The sequence below is a fragment of the Corythoichthys intestinalis genome, chromosome 2, assembly GCF_030265065.1.
Source record: "Corythoichthys intestinalis isolate RoL2023-P3 chromosome 2, ASM3026506v1, whole genome shotgun sequence".
Classification (NCBI taxonomy): domain Eukaryota; kingdom Metazoa; phylum Chordata; class Actinopteri; order Syngnathiformes; family Syngnathidae; genus Corythoichthys; species Corythoichthys intestinalis.
The window spans coordinates 3,693,978-3,714,713 of NC_080396.1; the positions used below are offsets into that span (position 1 = coordinate 3,693,978).

The 20,736-nt window shown below is 39.6% G+C and overlaps 2 protein-coding genes across 3 annotated transcripts in view; one reads left to right on the forward strand and one right to left on the reverse strand.

Moving 5' to 3' along the window:
- The window catches only part of LOC130931637 (gamma-aminobutyric acid receptor subunit beta-3-like), a 190,867-nt gene that overhangs the window by 158,916 nt on the left and 11,215 nt on the right, over positions 1-20,736 (reverse strand). The window lies entirely within an intron of this gene.
- LOC130931654 (gamma-aminobutyric acid receptor subunit alpha-5-like) overlaps positions 1-20,736 on the forward strand; it is a 92,142-nt gene that overhangs the window by 40,955 nt on the left and 30,451 nt on the right. Inside the window, exon 6 of the mRNA XM_057860599.1 lies at positions 224-306. Within this exon, the coding sequence (XP_057716582.1) occupies positions 224-306 (83 nt within the window). The remainder of the gene's footprint in view (positions 1-223; positions 307-20,736) is intronic.

Genomic DNA, 20,736 nt, shown 5'->3' on the forward strand with positions numbered 1-20,736 from the left:
CATGAATTTAGGCCACCTTTAAAAACCTCAAATTTGAAGCTTTTACCATAAATTCTGCTTACTGGCAAGGTATTTATTCCCCCTTAACTATTGTAGAGGGGGAAAAATGACCACCAGATGGCAGGGCTGTCATCTCAAAAGAAAATGAAAAATTCTTAACAATCATGAATGGCGTTCTGTTACTGTTGATTTATTCATTTTATGTTTACATATTTCACCCCAGGCTGACAATATCTGCCGAATGTCCCATGCAACTGGAAGATTTCCCTATGGACGCCCATGCCTGTCCACTGAAGTTTGGCAGCTGTGAGTTCAAGTGCTTTTATTCCCTATAATAACATGACCAAAAAACAGTAATCATAATAACTCCATGGTGATCAATCAAAAAGAAAAATACATTTTACTCTCGCAAGATGATGGAACCAATCTAGAAATTAAAACAAGTGTTATTCACATATGCCTAATGAGCAGAGGTGAGTGGTAACGCGTTACATGTACTCTGTTACATTAACTTGAGTATTTTTTGAGAAAAATGTACTTCTAAGAGAAGTTTTACGAAGTCATACTTTTTAGTTTTACTGGAGTAGATTTGTGAAGAAAAAAAAACTAGGGTTGTTCCGATCATGTTTTTTTGCTCCCGATCCGATCGTTTTAGTTCGAGTATCTGCCGATCCCGATATTTCCCGATCTGATTGCTTTTTTTTGCTCCCGATTCCATTCCAATAATTCCCGATAATTTTTCCCGATCATATACATTTTGGCACTGCATTAAGAAAAAAATAAAACAAGGCCGAATATATACATTCAACATACAGTACATAAGTATTGGATTTGTTTATTATGACTATAAATGCTCAAGACGGCATTTACATTATTAACATTCTTTCTGTGAGGGATCCACGGATAGAAAGACTTGTGACTTTGTATATTGTGACTAAATATTGCCATCTAGTGTATTTGTTGAGCTTTCAGTAAATGATACTGTAGTCATGCCCAAATGCATGATGAGAAGTGGAACCATGACTGTGCATAGTGCTACCAATATATCTTCTCTGCGTTGGGAGAGATTGACTGCGACAATGCGTGAGTGGGTCATGCAACGCATGCATTAATTGCGTTAAATATTTTAACGTGATACATTTTCAAAAAAATGAATTACCGCCGTTATCGGGATAAATTTGATAACCCTACCTTAAGCCTAAACTAAAGACTCTGGATGAGTGTAACATATTATGTCTGTAATGTTAATACAATTAGAAAACGATTTAATGAAAAAAAAAATATATATATATATATATATATACATATATATATATATTAAAAAAAGGCATGGCCAATATTGTTTTGCCGATTCCGATACTTTGAAAATGACGTGATCTCTAAAAAAAAACTACTCTTATGCCACTACTTTGTTCTACATGAGTCGTTGCATTTTTCCTTTTTATTCTACATATTAGAGTTTTTTTTTTTTTTTTTATGCCAGCGATGCCAAGAGTAGCTCTACCAATTTCACCAATGAGACGTCGTAACAATAATCACATGACTCCATTATACCAACCAGACGCAAGCTTGCCGTTCTATGATCACGCCAGCCTGTTCAATCACATGGCGTCTTTAAAGGGATCCACGGATAGAAAGACTTGTAGTTCTTAAAAAATAAACTTTATTGTAAGTTGAAATAACCTGATAATGAAACCCCTCTTGATGTTTTCGGTTTTATACAATTTGTAAAATAAGTTTAACTAGTAGGTCGCCATTGTTGTTGACGTCGCAGGGCGGTGACATCACATGGTTACGCTGCCAGGCTTCCAGAGAACGACTCTAGTGACAGAAACATGTCATATGTTCAACCCTTTCAATTTGAACCCAAGAGGAACATTAATGAGCATGCCAGCACTGTCGATATTTCACAAAATGAGCAGCAAAAGAAAAATGAACAGGAAAGACGAGATGAAACGAGGCGAGAGTAGGGGAAAAAAAAAAGTATTCTGCCAAAATGTGCTATACCAGCGAAACATTTGACACCCAAAGTACTACAGTGTGCTTTCAGCTTGTTTTGATGAGATGCTTACAGACAGAACATACTAAAGATGCCTAAGAAAATACTTAAACGTAGTAATATCAATATGCTACGTGACTAATGTGGTCAACGGATCAACAATCTGCTTTAAAGCTACCACAAGAAAACAATGCTTAAAAGTAGGGCTTTTCCGATCATATTTTTTTGCTCCCGATCCGATCCCGATCGTTTTAGTTTGAGTATCTGCCGATCCCGATAATTCCCGATCCAATTGCTTTTTTTTTTTTTTTTTTTTTTGCTCCCGATTCAATTCCAATCATTCCCCATAATTTTTCCCAATCATATACATTTTGGCAATGCATTAAGAAAAAAATGAATAAAACCCGGACGAATATATACATTCAACATACAGTACATAAGTACTTTATTTGTTTATTATGACAATAAATCCTCAAGATGGCATTTACATTACTAACATTCTTTCTGTGAGAGGGATCCACGGATAGAAAGACTTGTCATTCTTAAAGGATAAATGTGACTTTGTATATTGTGACTAAATATTGCCATCTAGTGTATTTGTTGAGCTTTCAGTAAATGATACTGTAGCCATTTAACTGTTCTGCCCAAATGCATGATGGGAAGTGCAACCATGACTGTGTGTAGTGGTACCAATTGATATATCTTCTATGCGTTGGGAAAAACATAGGGTGTTAAGAAAAAGATCAATTACTACCTTTCTTCCCCACATTGCTTCCCACAATATTTCTAATCGTAAGGAGAGGGATTGTAAGGCTTTAGCTAATTAAAAAAAGGCTCCAAAGGCTGCCAAAATTCACTCTACTCATTTTACGCTGCCTTGTAGCTCAATATATTAGTAAAACGGCGCCATTACAGATTAAACGCGACAATGCGTGAGTGGGTCGTGCAGCGCATGCGTTAATTGCGTTAAATATTTTAACGTGATGAATTTTTTTGAAAATGAATTACCGCCATTAACGGGATAAATTTGATAACCCTACCTTAAGCCTAAACTAAAGACTCTGGATGAGTGTAACATATTATGTCTGTAACGTTAAATACAATTAGAAAACGATTTAATTAAAAAATATTTACATATTAAAAAAAGGCATGTCCGATATTTTTTTGCCAATTCCGATACTTTGAAAATGACGTGATCGGACCCGATTGATTGGGACATCTCTACTTAAAAGTACGAGAGGGGAAACACATGCAAAAAGTATTTTGAGGCAATTAATAGGTAATAAAAGACTCGATAAAAACACACACACACACAAAAGTACTGGCCACTTTTGAGCGCATGTGTTGGACGTCTCGCCGCGTTGAAGGAATTGCGGACACCCGGTAGTATTCGTCGAGTGACAGTGACAATGTACGTCATCACCCCGAGCGTCCATAAAACATGTACTAAATATTATAGATTTTGAAATCAATGGCAATATTTTATGTGTTTTCAATAACATATTTTAGTAAAAGAGAACAATTGTGGATAATTAGAGCCAACAAGTCTTAAGTCCGAGGTTCCCTTTAAAGCACCGTAAAAATTGAAGTATTTGACATCGAGCACTGCCCTCAACATGACTTAAAAGCACGGATTTAAACCTTTCTTCCAGATTTTATTTGGCGCCGATTGTTTACCTGTCAAGTTGTACGGTTTGGGCGTAATTTGTACAAGTGAGCACTGATTTTTAAATGTGTACGCCGTACTTTCAAAATCTGAGCGTTTTTCGTGCATTACGCATTTTTTTTTCTCCGTTCGGATTTTGTCACCGTTTTGGCAACGAGACAATGTGCGTTACTACGTTGGTTGAATGACGCGAGAAAAGTCAGAGACACTGAGAGTGAAGTGTTTGTTGTGACGCTGTTGCAAACGCGATGCTTGGCTAGGGGGTTTCAATATTTCCTGAATGTAGCCGGCAGCGTACAATCTACGCCTAGATATCTCATGCATATTACTACATGTGAAATGACAGACTCGGTGGCGTTAGTAGACAGCTGCCATTTTACAGCAGTACACTTCTCAGAAAGGCTCTGTTGTTGTGAACCTTCCTAGCGAACCTAAGTAACTTTTTATCTAAATACTCCTAAATCGGCAAAATCTTGACTTGAATTTATCTTTAAATGATGAAACAGTTTTAAAACTTTCACGTCGAAATGAAATAATAAATAAATGACTTCCAAACTTAGCAAAGGTTACTATGTTTTTGTTTTGTTTTTTGTTGAAAAAAAAAAAACATGAAAGGTAACACCAGTTACTTTGCCAAGTAACTAATTCGGGTTGTTCCGATCATGTTTTCTTGCTCCCGATCTGATCCCAATCGTTTTAGTTTGAGTATCTGCCAATCCCGATATTTCCCGATCCGATTGCTTTTTTTTTTTTTGCTCCCAATTCAGTTCCAATCAATCCCGATAATTTTTCCCGATCATATACATTTTGGCAATGCATTAAGAAAATGAATAAAACCCGGACGAATATATACATTCAACATACAGTACATAAGTACTTTATTTGTTTATTATGACAATAAATCCTCAAGATGGCATTTACATTATTAACATTCTTTCTGTGAGAGGGATCCACGGATAGAAAGACTTTGTATATTGTGACTAAATATTGCCATCTAGTGTATTTGTTGAGCTTTCAGTAAATGATACTGTAGCCATTTAACTTCTGCCCAAATGCATGATGGGAAGTGCAACCCACGATATTTCTAATCGTAAGGAGAGGGATTGTAAGGCTTTAGCCAATTAGAAAAAGGCTCCAAAGGCTGTCAAAATTGACTCTACTCATTTTACGCTGCCTTGTAGCTCAATATATTAGTAAAACGGCGCCATTACAGATTAAACGCGACAATGCGTGAGTGGGTCGTGCAGCGCTTGCGTTGAATATTTTAATGTGATGAATTTTTTTGAAAATTAATTACCGCCATTAACGGGATAAATTTGATAACCCTTTTTCTCCCAATTCAGTTCCAATCAATCCCGATATTTTTTCCCGATCATATACATTTTGGCAATGCATTAAGAAAAAAATGAATAAAACACGGACGAATATATACATTCAACATACAGTACATAAGTACTGTATTTGTTTATTATGACAATAAATCCTCAAGATGGCATTTACATTATTAACATTCTTTCTGTGAGAGGGATCCACGGATAGAAAGACTTGTCATTCTTAAAGGATAAATGTGACTTTGTATATTGTGACTAAATATTGCCATCTAGTGTATTTGTTGAGCTTTCAGTAAATGATACTGTAGCCATTTAACTTCTGCCCAAATGCATGATGGGAAGTGCAACCCACGATATTTCTAATCGTAAGGAGAGGGATTGTAAGGCTTTAGCCAATTAGAAAAAGGCTCCAAAGGCTGTCAAAATTCACTCTACTCATTTTACGCTGCCTTGTAGCTCAATATATTAGTAAAACGGCGCCATTACAGATTAAACGAGACAATGCGTGAGTGGGTCGTGCAGCGCTTGCGTTGAATATTTTAATGTGATGAATTTTTTTGAAAATTAATTACCGCCATTAACGGGATAAATTTGATAACCCTTTTGCTCCCAATTCAGTTCCAATCAATCCCGATATTTTTTCCCGATCATATACATTTTGGCAATGCATTAAGAAAAAAATGAATAAAACACGGACGAATATATACATTCAACATACAGTACATAAGTACTGTATTTGTTTATTATGACAATAAATCCTCAAGATGGCATTTATATTATTAACATTCTTTTTGTGAGATGGATCCAAGGATAGAAAGACTTGTGACTTTGTATATTGTGACTAAATATTGCCATCTAGTGTATTTGTTGAGCTTTCAGGAAATGATACTGCAGCCATGCCCAAGTGCATGATGGGAAGTGGAACCATGACTGTGCATAGTGCTACCAATTGATGTATCTTCTCTGCGTTGGTGAATAACATAGGGTGTTAAATGGTAAATGGTGTTACACTTATATAGCGCTTTTCCAGAAAAAGATCAATTGCTACCTAACTTCCCCACATTGCTTCCCATGATCTTTCTAATCGTAGGGAGAGGGATTGTAAGGCTTTAGCCAATTAAATAAGGCTCCAAAGGCAGCCAAAATTCACTGTACTCATTTTACGCTCACTGAACTTCTGGAGTGAGTTTGCTGCACTGAAAGTAAAGGGGGCGAAGAATATTGCACGCCCCACTTTTCAGTTTTTTATTTGTTAAAAAAGTTTAAATTATCCAATAAATGTTGTTCCACTTCACGATTGTGTCCCACTTGTTGTTGATTCTTGACAAAAAATTAAAATTTTATATCTTTATGTTTGAAGCCTGAAATGTGGCGAAAGGTTGCAAGGTTCAAGGGGGCCGAATACTTTTGCAAGGCACTGTAGGTCAATACAGATTTATTTTGCATTAATCATTTAGCTTATCAATTAATTAGGTTCATATTGTTGAGAAGTGTAGCCCTGACCCCCGTTCACCACATATGCTTGGTCTTATTAATGTCCTGTGGCCAGCAAAAAGTCTACATGCAGGTTATGCTGTATATCATCCCTGCCAATATTGAGACCAAACCTACGCCCTTGGTTGTAACACGGGGTCTACCTGTATTTGACATAGAGTGTTGGCCTCAACAAGACTCGAAAGTGTGGATTCTAACTTCTCTCCCAGGTTTTATTTGGCACCGATTGACCACGGAAAACCAAAGATATGATCGTTTTAATTTCATAACAGTAACTACGAAAGAACTGTTCACTATTTAAACTAGGAACTATTTTTTCCACATGAGCGCACTCATGCTCTTTGGGCAAGTTTTTTTCTATCATTTTGTTTTTGTCGCCGGAATGCAATTTCAGTGCTGGCCAAAAGTACTGGCACCCCTGCAATTCTGTCAGATAATGCTCAATTTTTCCCAGAAAATGATTGCAATTACAAATGCTTTGGTTGTAATATCTTCATTAATTTTTGCTTGCAATGAAATACACAAATGAGAATGGAAAAAAATAAATATTATTTTATACAAAACTGCTAAAATGGGCCTGACAAAAGTCTTGGCACCATTTAAAAAATCCTGTGATACTTCTCTAATTTGTGTAATTTCAGCGCCTGTTACTTACCTGTGGCACATAACAGGTGATGCCAATAACTAAATCACACTCGCAGCCAGTTAAAATGGATTAAAGTTGATCCAACCTCTGTCTTGTGTCCTTGTGTGTACCACACTGAGCATGGAGAAAAGAAAGAAGACGAAAGAACTGTCTGAGGACTTGAGAAGCAAAATTGTGAGGAAACATGGGCAATCTCAAGGCAAGTCCATCTCAAAAGACAAAGACCAACGAAAGATTGTGCGGCTGGTGGATAAAGAACCTCGACTAACATCCAAACAAGTTCAAGCTGTCCCGCAGTCCTAGGGTACAACAGTGTCAAACCCGTATTATCTCTATGGTAGGATAGCCAGGAAGACCCCACTTCTGACCCAGAGACATAAAAAAGCCGGGCTGGAGTTTGCCAAAACTTACCCGAGAAAGCCAAAATCGTTTTGGAAGAATGGTCTCTGGTCAGATGAGACAAAAGTAGATATTTTTCGGAAAACGCATCAGCATAGCATTTACAGGAAGAAAAAAAAACGAGGCCTTCAAAGAAAAGAACACGGTCCCCACGGTCAAACATGGCGGAGGTTCCCTGATGTTTTGGGGTTGTTTTGCTACCTCTGGCACTGGACTGCTTGACCGTGTATATGGCATTATGAAGTCTGAAGACTTACAACAAATTTTGCAGCATAATATAGGGTCCAGTGTGAGAAAGCTGGGTCTCACTCAGAGGTCATGGGTCTTCCAGCACGACAATGACCCAAAACAGACTTCAAATAGCACTAGAAAATAGTTTGAGAGAAAGCACTGGAGACTTCTAAAGTGGCCAGACCTGAATCCCATAGAACACCTGTGGAGAGATCTGAAAATAGCACCCTTCAAATCTCAGAGACCTGGAGCAGTTGGCCAAAGAAGAATGGTCTAAAATTCCAGCAGAGCATTGTAAGAAACTCATTGATGGATACCAGAAGAGGTTTTTCGCAGTCATTTCATCTAAAGGTTGTGCTATCAAGTATTAGCCTGAGGATGCCAATACTTTTGTCCGGCCCATTTTTGGAGTTTTATGTAAAATGTAGGGGTGTCAAATGATTACAATTTCTAATCAAGTTAATTACAGCTTAAAAATTAATTAATCGTAATTAATCACAATTCAAACCATCTATAAAATATGCCATATTTTTCTGTAAATTATTGTTGGAATGGAAAGATAAGACACAAGACGGATATATACATTCAACATACGGTACATAACTACTGTATTTGTTTATTATAACAATAAATCAACAAGATGACATTAACATTATTAACATTCTCTTAAAGCGATCCATGGATAGAAAGACTTGCAGTTCTTAAAAGATAAATGTTAGTACAAGTTATAGAAATTTTTATATAAAAACCCCATCTTAATGTTTTCATTTTATTAATATTTGTAAAATTTCAAACAAAAAATAAACTAGTAGCTCGCCATTGTTAATGTCAATAATTACACCATACTCACTCATGGTACTAACCCATAAAATCAGTTGGACCCCAAGCGCCAGCAGAGGGCGCCAAACACCAAAAAACAAATAACAAGCGGACATTACACTGTACTGTCATTTTAATCTGTTTGAGTGGGGCATGTGCGTTAATTGCGACAAATATTTTAACGTGATTAATTTAAAAAATTAATTACCGCCTGTTAGCGCGATATTTTTGACAGCCCTAATATTTAACCAATAAAACTTATGACCTTCAACATAAAGTGTATATAGTTTATTAAGATCCATCAACTAGCATGGGCATTTAGAATGGGGTCAACCATATTGGAACACCATGTAAATGCTTAACAAACTGTTAACAAATACTTCACAAATCAACAATAAATCATTTATCAACAGTTTACTAATGATCTATTAACTAGTAAAACGGATAGCTATTATAAAGTGTTACCTATTTTTAATTTAAATAGGTTGAATGTTTCCATTTTTGTGCCTTTTTGAACAAAAGAAAATGCCATTGCTTAGAGTGGGCGGGCATGTTGTCTTCCGGGCTGAGGAGGTCAAAGTGCATCATTCGCCGTCGCCTTGTAAATCTGCACTCCCCCTAGGACCTGGCATGAATACTACATCAATTTCATGCGGAATTGTGACATTGTTCGAATGGAGATGGAACCATATCAATGCAAACATGAAATTTTTCGTCTTCTCGGAGAGTTACCATGCAAACGGCCCCTCTTCCCTTTACTGCTTATGAGCAGATTTAACAATCACAGGAGCCGATCTATCATTTGAGCATTGGACGAAGTAGTCCACAAGTACTTTTGGCAGGTCAGCGAAGCAGTCAGGATTAATGCATGTTAACCAACTAAATTAGGGCTTGCCCGAAATAAAATAGCTTGTTTGCTTGTCTAACTGCTGAGGGCCTGTATAGCACTGCGCTGACCCTTGGAGGGTTTATAAAAACAAATCTGGCCAAATGCCACGCCGTCCGAGCTTCTTGGGCTAAAAGGATGAGGCTCTTATCTCCATATATCTATGGGACACAGTCCAGCCACTGTCACTATGTAGGAGAAGCACATTTGACTACAATCCAATTACAGGGTAAGGGGCCACTTGGGATTCCTAGGGCAAACTCAGACCTAATCGCCTTAGTGGAATGCCCTGCAGGTGAGAGGTCTGTACATTATAGCAATAATCTTCACTATTAGATTTACGAGCATTTCTGCATAAACTTTTGATGTTTTCTAATGTCACCGATTTAAAGGGGCACTGCACCAAGAACATTGCAAATGACAACAATAGCAACATTTTTTCATGAACAATTCATTAAAAATCCATAAGCTTATATGGGCGTATTGCCAAGGATCTCCAAAACACAATGGCATTGTTTGCAATACAATGTGTTGAGTGTGGTTAACATGGTGCCAAGAAGCATACAGGTGATTTTCCACAAAAATGCTCTTTGTTCACATGGGTTAAAGTTTCCCATCGTAATGACGTCAATCAGTCTGCAGGGGGCGCTGGTGGGTGGTCTTGCGTGAGAGGATAGGGGCCTTTTCAAAAGTATCAGTGGCAACCAGCGAGTTAAATTAGTTTTAAAAAAAAATCGTAAAGGTGAACAAATGTCATAAACAGAGATTAAGGGAAGGCAGGTGGGGCAGTGCCCCCCTTGTGGCCAAAAAAATGTCATTGCATTTAAGACAGTAGAACTACCAAGGGTGGATCAGTTTATACAAATTAGGGCTGCAGCTATCGAATATTTTAGTAGTCGATTAATCGATGGACTAGTTAGTTCGAATAATCGAGTAATCGGACAAGGAACATGAAAAATTAAAATACCTGAGCTGAGCCTCAAACAGTATTTTTTTTTTAAAATGAGGATCTATGTAGAACAAAAGAACATTTGGCTAACTTACAAAGAAAATGTCCGCTAGCTTAAATGCTATAAAATGCTTAAGTTTTCTTTTTACATTGCTCTTAACAAAAAACGGCTAAATATACCCATAAATTAAATTATGAATGCATTAAAAAACATTAGCTCAAACAAAATCTTAGCTTATGTTGGTCATAACAGGGAGAAGTTGGATTCAGCCATGTGAAAAGAGGCAGACGAGAGGGCAGTGTATCCACCCTAATCAATAAAACTAAATGCAAATACTTTCAAAATAAACCATTACAACGCCACTTTAAACGAATACTCGAAGCAACAAAATTTAATTAGAATGTTTTTTTCTAATCGAATACTCAAGTTAATTGATTAATCATTGCAGCACTAATACAAATCACTTTTGTAACCAGAGAAGGATCATCTGACCCTAATCAGCATATTTTTTGTGACCATTATGGTCCTCATTAGTCATTCGCATTCACATTCGCACAACCACAGGGTTGGATTGCTCCATACAGCATCTTGAGTGTTTGCAGGGCAGGGGTGCCTTGGCTGATGGGGGAAGGGTAAAGTGGTGTTATTCTAGCTGGCCTGTTGTCACTTTCAAGCCCAGAAGACAGGTTGTGGTGAAAAAGCCACCATAAAATAGACCAAACTACTGACAGGATGTGACTTTTCTTTTTAATTGTTTACTTTTCCCTTTAATTCTTCCATTTGCATCCTCTGTGTAAACCAAATGGAACATACTAGTCAGTTGTTGTTTGTTTTAAACCATAATATGGTCAGACTTACAGTATGTCTCACATATACTGTATGGGTGTGTGAAATGTATGCAGACAGAAAGGTGCCATTGGATGGTTGTCTGAGACAATGAACACCTTTAGAGGTCATTTTCTTTCCCCCGTCCGAATAGGCTAGTCCAGTTGGACAAAACAGTTGTTGCTTGTCTGACGGTGGACCGCTCAGGCAAGCAATCGGGCGGACAACCTTTTTACAACTTCCAAAAGCTGCAGTTTGCCTACAGTACAAGGGGCGGTGTAGTTAAAAAACAAAACATTTTTTATGTGGTGACATATCACACTTCGCCCTTTTCCCAGGGCTAGGTGTTGGAGGTTTTTGCCAAAGCAATTTTTCCATCTGCAACTTTGTGCCTTCATGACTGAGACAATTCCTTTGCAAGACCCACCAAGAAGTCCACCCGCCTCTCTTATATTCAAGATGCTAATTGCAGCTATCAAGAGTGAAAGCCTCCCTTCGCACCTATGCAGCGACTCCACAGGAGTGTGTAGGGGGTGGGCTGCTTGATTGCTTCTTTGAGTGGTCTATTGTTTGACAAAGCCCAGTAGTCGGTTTGGTATCGGGGTCATTTTGCTTTTCTGGTATTTCTTTATAGCAAAAAAAAAAAAAAACCCCGAGACTTCCAGTGTTAATTGACTTCTGACTGCTCTATATACATATATATATATATATATATATATATATATATACACAGTGTATATGAATTTAAAATAAAGACACGGTCGGTAAAATGTTGTCTATAAAAGCTGTAAAGCAATAATACAAACAACAAAAATGAATAAAATGAACAAGAATCCTATTTAATAATGGGTCAAAAATTTTTGGGAACAGATCATATGACTAGCACCATAGAGAAGATCCTTAGCTTTGCTTAGCCAAAACTACACCTGAGGAGGCAAATTGGATATTCGGAATTTTTGATTCATGTTTTGACCCCCCCCCCCTCCACAATAGTCAAACTCCGCCTATGACAAACGTCCTTCATAAGTGTGCCAACTTTGAGAATAAAATAGAATGAATAGTCTATAGCAAAACAACGCAATGGACTCTGGGCGGTGACATCACTGGGCGGCGGTGCCAAACTTCCACAGAGGCACTCGCTAGCTACATAAACATGTCATTGGTTCTGCCCTTCTAATTTGAACCCGAGTGGTAAAGTGATGAGCAGGCCATAGCACTGTCGATATTTCACAAAACCAACAGCAAAAGCATTTGAAGGTTTCCAGCAGGATTCGAACCCACGTTTCCCGTGCGACAGATGAGTGCGTTGACCACAGGACCATACTTCTGTGCAACATTCGGGTCATGATTTTCAATTTAGAAAATGCGGCTCACTTCAGACAGCAAGCAGACAACAATACACGAGAAGGCGAAAAGGAAGACACAAATACGGTCCGTGACAGAAGGTCGGGATCAATAGAAAAATAAGAAACCTGAGGAAAAACCACGGTGAGAGGCAGACAAATGAAAAAAAACAAACAAGGCAATGATGCAGCTAGCAACGAAGGGATATTTAAACTGTCAAATGGCAGCAAGTCAATTTCTCGGCAACCCGCCTAGGATCGGTTTAGAGACACTGCTGATGAGCTAGAATTGACAAATCATGCCAGTTGTCATTCTAAATTCGCTTGCTAGCTAGCACAGCGATTCTCCCAGTCCAGCCCAACCACGTCATTCCCAGCGTGCATTGCGCACATAGAACATGGCGCCCTCTGTTGGTCAAAACATGTACTAAATATTATATATTTTTAAATGAATGAAATTAATGTTTCTAATTGTTAGGTTTTGTGTTTGGTTTCTCCTTGTGTGACTTGTCCCTGTGATTACCCATTGCTCTCACCTGTGTGTGTTTTCCCAGTGTATCCTGCAATCTGCATCCACCTGTGTTACCCAGCTGTTCCTCGTCTCGTTACCCCTTGTCTGCGTATATAATGACCCAGTTTCTTGTCACTCCTTGTTGCGTCATTGTCTATGTCTATGTCCGTCTTCACCAAAGTCAAGTCCGTTCCACGCCCTCGTGTACCAGTCCCTCTGCTTAAGTAAGTTTTGTTTGAACATTGCCTTTTGAGCCATAGCCCTTTTGTTTGTACTTTGTGATTTTGTTAGTTATCATTAAAAGGTTTTTTTTTAGTTCACTGCCACCTGCCTCGCTGCATTTTTTGTTTCCCTGCATTTGGGTCCATACAACCTGCCTGCCTGCTCATTCCTGACAGAAATAACATATTGTAGTAATTAGAACCTAAAAGTCGTTAAGCCCGACGTTCACTTTAACCTTCTACTAATCCCAGCCGCCCCACATCCTCGGTGTATGATGAATTAAAATCAAGAGGGAGCCAGCCCAGGACTGTAAGGCCCCATTCCAACTCTCCCCTTGAAGACCTGAATGAGTGTGTAGGTAACCTAAGGCCCGCCAGAACCACCGGCCAAAGTGCAAGAGAAGCACCAGGGCCCCAACCACACCCCACCCCAGACTTTAGATCAACTGCACCAACTTGAAGTAGAGGGCATGCCTCAAGTATAGATATCATTATATAAGTCACACCTGAGTATACTGTATGTTGCAGACCTAGCCAAAGTACGAAAAAAAAAGTGCGACTTATAGTCCAGAAAATATGGTACACCTACTGATATTACATACACTCACACACAAAATGTATTTTACTGTACTATAAGATATTGCTCTTCGTTCTTGCAGTGAAGCCCCAAAGCTTCGAATCATTTTTGATAGAAAAAGAAAGCCTCAATGGTTCAGAAGGCTTCATTTGTCCATCACTGGGTATATAGTGTCTTATTTCAAAGTGTGTGTAAAAATAAAGTAAGCAAAGAGCTGATCTAAATTTGGCCCAGGTAAATTCCATTAATCCCTTCCTCGTCTGCTTCAGATCCTACATCCTAAATTATCTGCTAGTCTTCAGACAGTCAGTTCGCAATCATGCATGAGAAAGTCAATTCAATGAACACTGTGTCATGTTCGGGATGCACCTTTTATAGCTGAATGCACATCTAAGGAGGTATTACAGTACAACTTTGGATTTATGCCAAGAGAAAATTTGAGATAACAAGAGTTTCATGGTGAAAATTGCTCTAAAGGATAAAAGCTGTGTCAGGGGTAGACTTTAAGGGAGATTACAAGGGTCAAGATTATCTCACGATATGGCAATGCAAATAGTATTGATACATGAGTCATGAAATCATTTTACAATAGGTAGTACTCGGGTAATGACCACGGGTAGACAATAAGGGAAATTAGCCACTGGCTGGCACCTGCTGTCAACACTGTTGTCGTCCAACATGCTTCTTGCCTCCCAGTATGGAGACAACAGGACTTGAGTCACAGGGACACTGAATCGAGTCGCAAATTTGATGACTCGCAACTTGACTGTGACCTGAAAAAAAATGAAGACTCGGACTTGACTCGCCAGAGGTTATGTCTTGACAGAACCTCATGACTCGAGTCGACATTATCTTGTGACTCGACTCGACATGACATAAACTTGTGACTCGACATAATCTCGTGACTCGACTCGACTTGGACTTTAAAAATGAAGACTGGGACTTGACTCTCCTGAAGCGGAAGCGTCCGAGACTCGACTCGACTTGACCGAGACTTGACTCGACTCGATAACATTTTAACTGGACACGGCTTGTCTTTACAACCTTGTGACTCGATTTGACATAACCTCATGACTCAACTCGACATAACCTCGTGGCTCGACTCAACTTGACATAACCTTGTGACTCAACATAATCTCGTGACTCGACTCAAATTGGACTCGGAAAAAAAAATTCAGACCGGGACTTGTCTTTATAGAAGTGGGAGGGGCCGAGACTCGACTCGACTTGATTCGACAACATTTTAACTTGACAAGGCTCGTCTTTACAACCTTGTGACTCGATTTGACCTAACCTCATGACTCAACTCGACTTGACATAACATCGTGGCTCAACTCGACAGAACCTCGTGACTTGACTCGACATAACCTCGGGACTTGATTTGACTCGATATAACCTCGTGACTCGACTCGAGTCAACATAACCTTGTGACTGACTTAACATAACCTCTTGACTAGAATCGACTTGACATAACCTTGTGACTCCACATAATCTCGTGACTCGACTCAAGATAACTTTCTGACTCAACATAATCTCGTGACTTGACTCAACTTGAAAAAAAATGAAGACTGGGACTTGACTCTCTTGAAGTGGAAGGGTCCGAAACTCGACTCGACTCGACAACATTTTACCTCGACTTGACATAACCTCGTGGCTTGACTCGTGAAGTCAGTATGCATCTCGCCTAATGCAATCATAAATGGAGTTGTTTTTCACAGAAAACCACTGACAGTTTTGCCTCAGATAATCATGGACTTTTAACTGCCACCCAGCAAGGCTCATGACCTATTTTGTAAGATGAGTTAATCACCAAACAAACACACCTCCTTCTAAGTACAATATAAGCAACGCCGAGCTCTCTGTTCGATGTGCATTCTTCTAAACAGCTTTGTTCTGTCATTGAATGCACCCAGAAATTTCTGGAATTAAAACTGCGCAGTAATGATCTCTTGCCTCCAGTCTTTTACTTTGCAATCCAATTTAGCTGTCTCACCTGAATTGAAAACGAACACGCGGAGGACCTGAAAGACTGCCTCCAACACTCGACAGAACCTTGTGACTAGACTCGACTCGACATAACCGCGTGACTTGACTCTACTCGACATAACCTCGTGACTCGACACAACAAAACCTCGTGACTCGACATAACCTTGTGACTCAACATAACCTCGTGACTCGACTCAACATCACCTCGTGACTCAACATAATCTTGTGAATCAACTCGACTTGCCCTCAACAGGTAACCCATATGGACAAGATATACAACATTTATAAAGTACATATGTTTTCAATGGAACTTGTGTGGAAAGCATGTGACACTCAATGAACCTTTGTAACTTTATACAATATGAAACTTGCATAATTTGGGAACTTTACCCATATGGAACAGATATATATAACATTCATAAAGTTAAAAAATGTTTGTATGTAAGCATGGCCCGCTAGGCCAGTGCCTTTTGAAGTTCACTGGCCCCACTATCAAAACCTCTGGACCCGGTCATTGTGTCGGTTATTGATCCCAATAATCATAAAAAAAAAAAATTGCTTGAATAACATGAATTTAGTGCAAATAATCCGATTCCAATTCCATAATCACATCCATAATCACTCCAGTATAGACATTTTTTTGTTCGGAGCTCCACGGAGAGACAGGATTACGGTATAGCCCCTTGCTTGGGCGAAGCTTTCCTGTCTTCCCCTTACCGCCCTTTAGAAGTCTCCCCTGGCTCGGCTGTCGTGGCAACAATTTAACAGTCAAAGTCATGACAATTGTGGCTAACGATTTTCAAGCTGGACCATCATTATGATGATGATATTTCCTCTGTATGTTAGGTTTTGTGTTGATTCCCTCCTAATGTGTCCTTGTAATTGCGATTGATTTCACATGGTGTACCGCTCCTTGTGTATCCTCCAATCTGCGTCCACCTGTGTCACCCATCTGTTCCTCATTGTCTCTTTACCCTTTGTCTGCGTGTGTATATAAGCTCCCAGTTTCCTTTCAGTCCTTGTTGCGTCATTGTCAATGTCCACGTCCATGGTCTGGTCAGCATTATTCCCGTTTATCCGAGCCCTCGTGTTCCTTGTAAGTTTTTGAAAAGCAGTCTTTTGTTAGTGACAGTTTTGTTTGCCTCAGTGCTATCTTTTGATTACCACAGCCTTTGTTTTGTACTTTGTTTTTTTGTTGGCTTTAATTAAATCATTTTTGCACCATTATCTGCTTCGCCTCAATTTCCCTGCGTTTGGGTCCACCTTGCCCGCCCGCACTCCCTGACACTGTAGTTACGTGGATGAATTATCACGTTGTGTTCAGACCATAGGTTTCATAATCGTTAACTTTTCTTGACCTTACTTGTCTGCATATGTGGGCATTGATCTGCACTTCTCACAGTAAACTTTGTTTTGTCTCATCGTAGCTGAGACAATTCAAGCGGGTATCGCAACTGAGGCTGAAACTTTCTCTCCCTTTTTTTTTCATACTGGATTTCGCTTTCCCTCAACTCCTCTGGTGACTTTCTCTTTCTTGAGTAGTCTTTTTTCCTCCGGTGCTTAGCCGGGTGCTGGAGGTTTGGTAAATGGTAAATGGTGTTACACTTATATAGCGCTTTTCCACCTTTCAAGGCGCTCAAAGCGCTTTACACTATCTCACCATCCACCTACTGGTGACGCAGCACCAGGAGCAACGTGGGGTTCAGTATCTTGCTCAAGGACACTTAGGCGTGTTCATCAGGGCGGAGAATTGAACCCACAACCTCTGGGTTTGGGGGACAACTACTCTACCACTGAGCCACGCCACCCCGTTTCAGAAACATATCGTCTTGTAGTATAACGTTACAGTGGTATGAAAAACTATCTGAAACTTTTGGAATTTCTCACATTTCTGCATCAAATCACCATCAACCTAAACATTTATAGGTTTTCATATTTTAATGGGGATAGCATGCAAACAATGACAAAAGGGGGAAAAATAAGTAAGGGAACCATCACATTTAATATTTTGTGCCCCCCCAATTTGGCAGCAATAACGTCAGCCAGACGCTTGTAGTAGCTGCAGATCAGTCTGGCACATCGATCAGGACTAATCTTGGCCCATTCTTCTCTACAGAACTGCTGTAGTTCTGACAGGTTCCTGGGATGTATGGCATGAATTGCCCTCTTTCGGTCATGCCACAGCATCTCAATGGGGTTCAAGTCTGGACTTTGACTTGGCCACTCCAGAACATGTATTTTGCTCTTCTGAAGATGATTTACCTTTGTTTTTTGGATCATTGTCTTGATGCAGCACCCATCCTCTATTTAGCTTCAACGTTTGATAGACGACCTCAGGTTTTACTGTAAAACATCCTAATAAACTTATGGATTCATTCTTCCATTAAAGTTTGTCCAGGCCCAGAGGCAGCAAAACCACCCCAAATCATGATGCTCCTTCCACCATGCTTCACGGTGGGGATGAGGTGTTGATGTTGGTGAGCTGTTCCATTTTTCCACCACACATGACGTTGTGTGTTACTCCTAAACAGTTCAACTTTGGTTTCATCAGTGCACAAAAGATTCTCCCAGAACTTCTGTGGAGTGTCAAGTGCCTTTTTGCGAACATTAAGCATGCAACAATTGTTTTTTGTTTAGACAGCAGTGGCTTTCTCTGTGGAGTCCCCCCATGAACAACATTCTTGGCCAGAGTTTTACATATAGTTGATGTGTGCACAGATATATTGGACTGTGCCAGTGATTTCTGCAAGTTTTTAGCAGATACTCTAGGGTTCTTTTTTACCTCTCTGAGGATTCTGCGCTGAAATTGGTGTCATCTTTAGTGGACAGCCACTCTTTGGGAGAGACGCAACAGTTCCAGACTCTATTTGCAGACAACTTCTCTTACTGTCGATTGATGAACATCCAGACTTTTACAGATGGTTTTGTATCTTTTCCGAACTTTATACAAATCAACAATCCTTGATCACAGGTCTTCAGACAGCTCTTTTGACCGAGCTATGATGCTCAGACAATGCTTCTCATCAAGACAATTCTTACCAGGTGTGTGTTTTATAGTGGGCAGGGCAGCTTTAAATCACTCATCAGTGATTGGGCACACACCTGACTTGAATTATTTGGTAAATATTGGTTTCAATTGCTCTTTAGGGCCATGTCCACACGTAGCAGGTTTTTTTTTTTTTTTTTTTTTTTTTAAACGAGGATTCTGTCCTAATACGTCGGGGAAAAATAATTACGTCGACACCTGCACGTTTGTGTAGGGAAAAAACTTCCACAGCGAACCACTTTAATTAATTTCTAAGCACATTCAAAACAATAAAATAATTGTCCAAAATACCCATTATTCAATAGGAATTACAGCAAGAGTTTGTAAAAAAAAAAAAAGAATGGAAGCAAAAAAGCGCCTATTTGATATACTCCAAATGTAAAAATTGGTCTCATGTGTGACGTGAGGACAAAATTTGACGCAGCTAGTGACGTAAATCTTCGGTTATCAGTATCCACATGATGGAGCCACAAATGCAGAATTCGCAAATCTTCACCTTCCCTGTCGTTTTTAAGAACCCTGGTTTAAATGTGCGTGCGCGTGTGGATGATAGGTCAAACTGTAGAAAAATATCTTCTTTTTGCCAAATACCCTGCTCCGTGTGGACATGGCCTAAGTCTCCTTAGGCCTATGGTTCACTTACTTCTTTTCCCCCTTCTGTCATTGCAAATGCATGTGTTGACTTGCATCCATCATTTTTTGTTTGTTTTTGTTTTTCAAAAAGAAATGCCAAAATTCTAAATTAGTCTCAAAATCATGACATTTTAGGTGTATCAAATGTGATACATACGGCAATAAAGGGTGTTGAAATTCGCCTCCCCAGTCAAGCCGCACGGAAACAGCGACAGCCAAAACAAGTGCCGCTCGGCCGATGCTGCCTCGCGTGCGCCAACCGGGAAGGCGGAACTTCACGCGTTCATCTCTGATATTAACCCTTTGTAGGGACTCCATGTTCCAAAAGTTTGAAAAAGACTCGCCGAAAGCAGGTTGACAATTTATTCGTCAACAATGGTCAAAAACAAGGCAAAAACAGACGACGGAGGGACAATTCTGGATCCAAAACAAGGCTACCTGTTTCCGAGCAGCAAAATCTGTCATCTCAGTGTCCAGTGTTTTTTAAGTCCGTGGGCCGGCCGGAGGTGTGTCCAGGCGTTGCTATCGGATCATCCCTCTCTGGCCGGTTTCGGGCTGTTTAGGTTCGTGTGTGGATGGGATGTGGTTGCCAGAGCGACCGACTGGTCTTGACATCACAAGCGCCTGCTATCAACTTTTATTATCTGGGCTGGCACTACTTGTTTTAGGACAAAGCGTGCTAATCTTTGTCCTTGTTCGTTTGTCGGGAGGACTGATTGCCAGAGTTTGGTGCGTCAATTTTTCTCGTGGAACACACGTTTTGGGCTTCTGTGATAAGATGGCGTTGTGTATCTATTCTGTTTCTTTAAACTATGGTGTGCTATTTATTTTACATTAGGTCTGTTAGAGTAGTGCAGTCCTACAGTGAATATGAGAAATGATACTACTCCCTGATTGATTATATTACGTGTGTTCGAGTAATGCAAACAGTTATGCGGTGCCTACGAGAAACGGTACCATTTTTCCTTTTCCCTCATGAGCGCCAATAAGGTGATTCACTTTACAGTGTTCAAGAGCACGGAGTGAAGTCTGCCTAAACTATAGTTAGATGAATGTGTTAGATTAATGCAAACAATTATATGGTGTGTGCGAGAACGGTACCTTTTCCCTTCAAGGGTTAAAGTGCTGCTGCCTTTTAGTGGGTAAATCAGGAGCAGCATTTCTTGTGTAAGC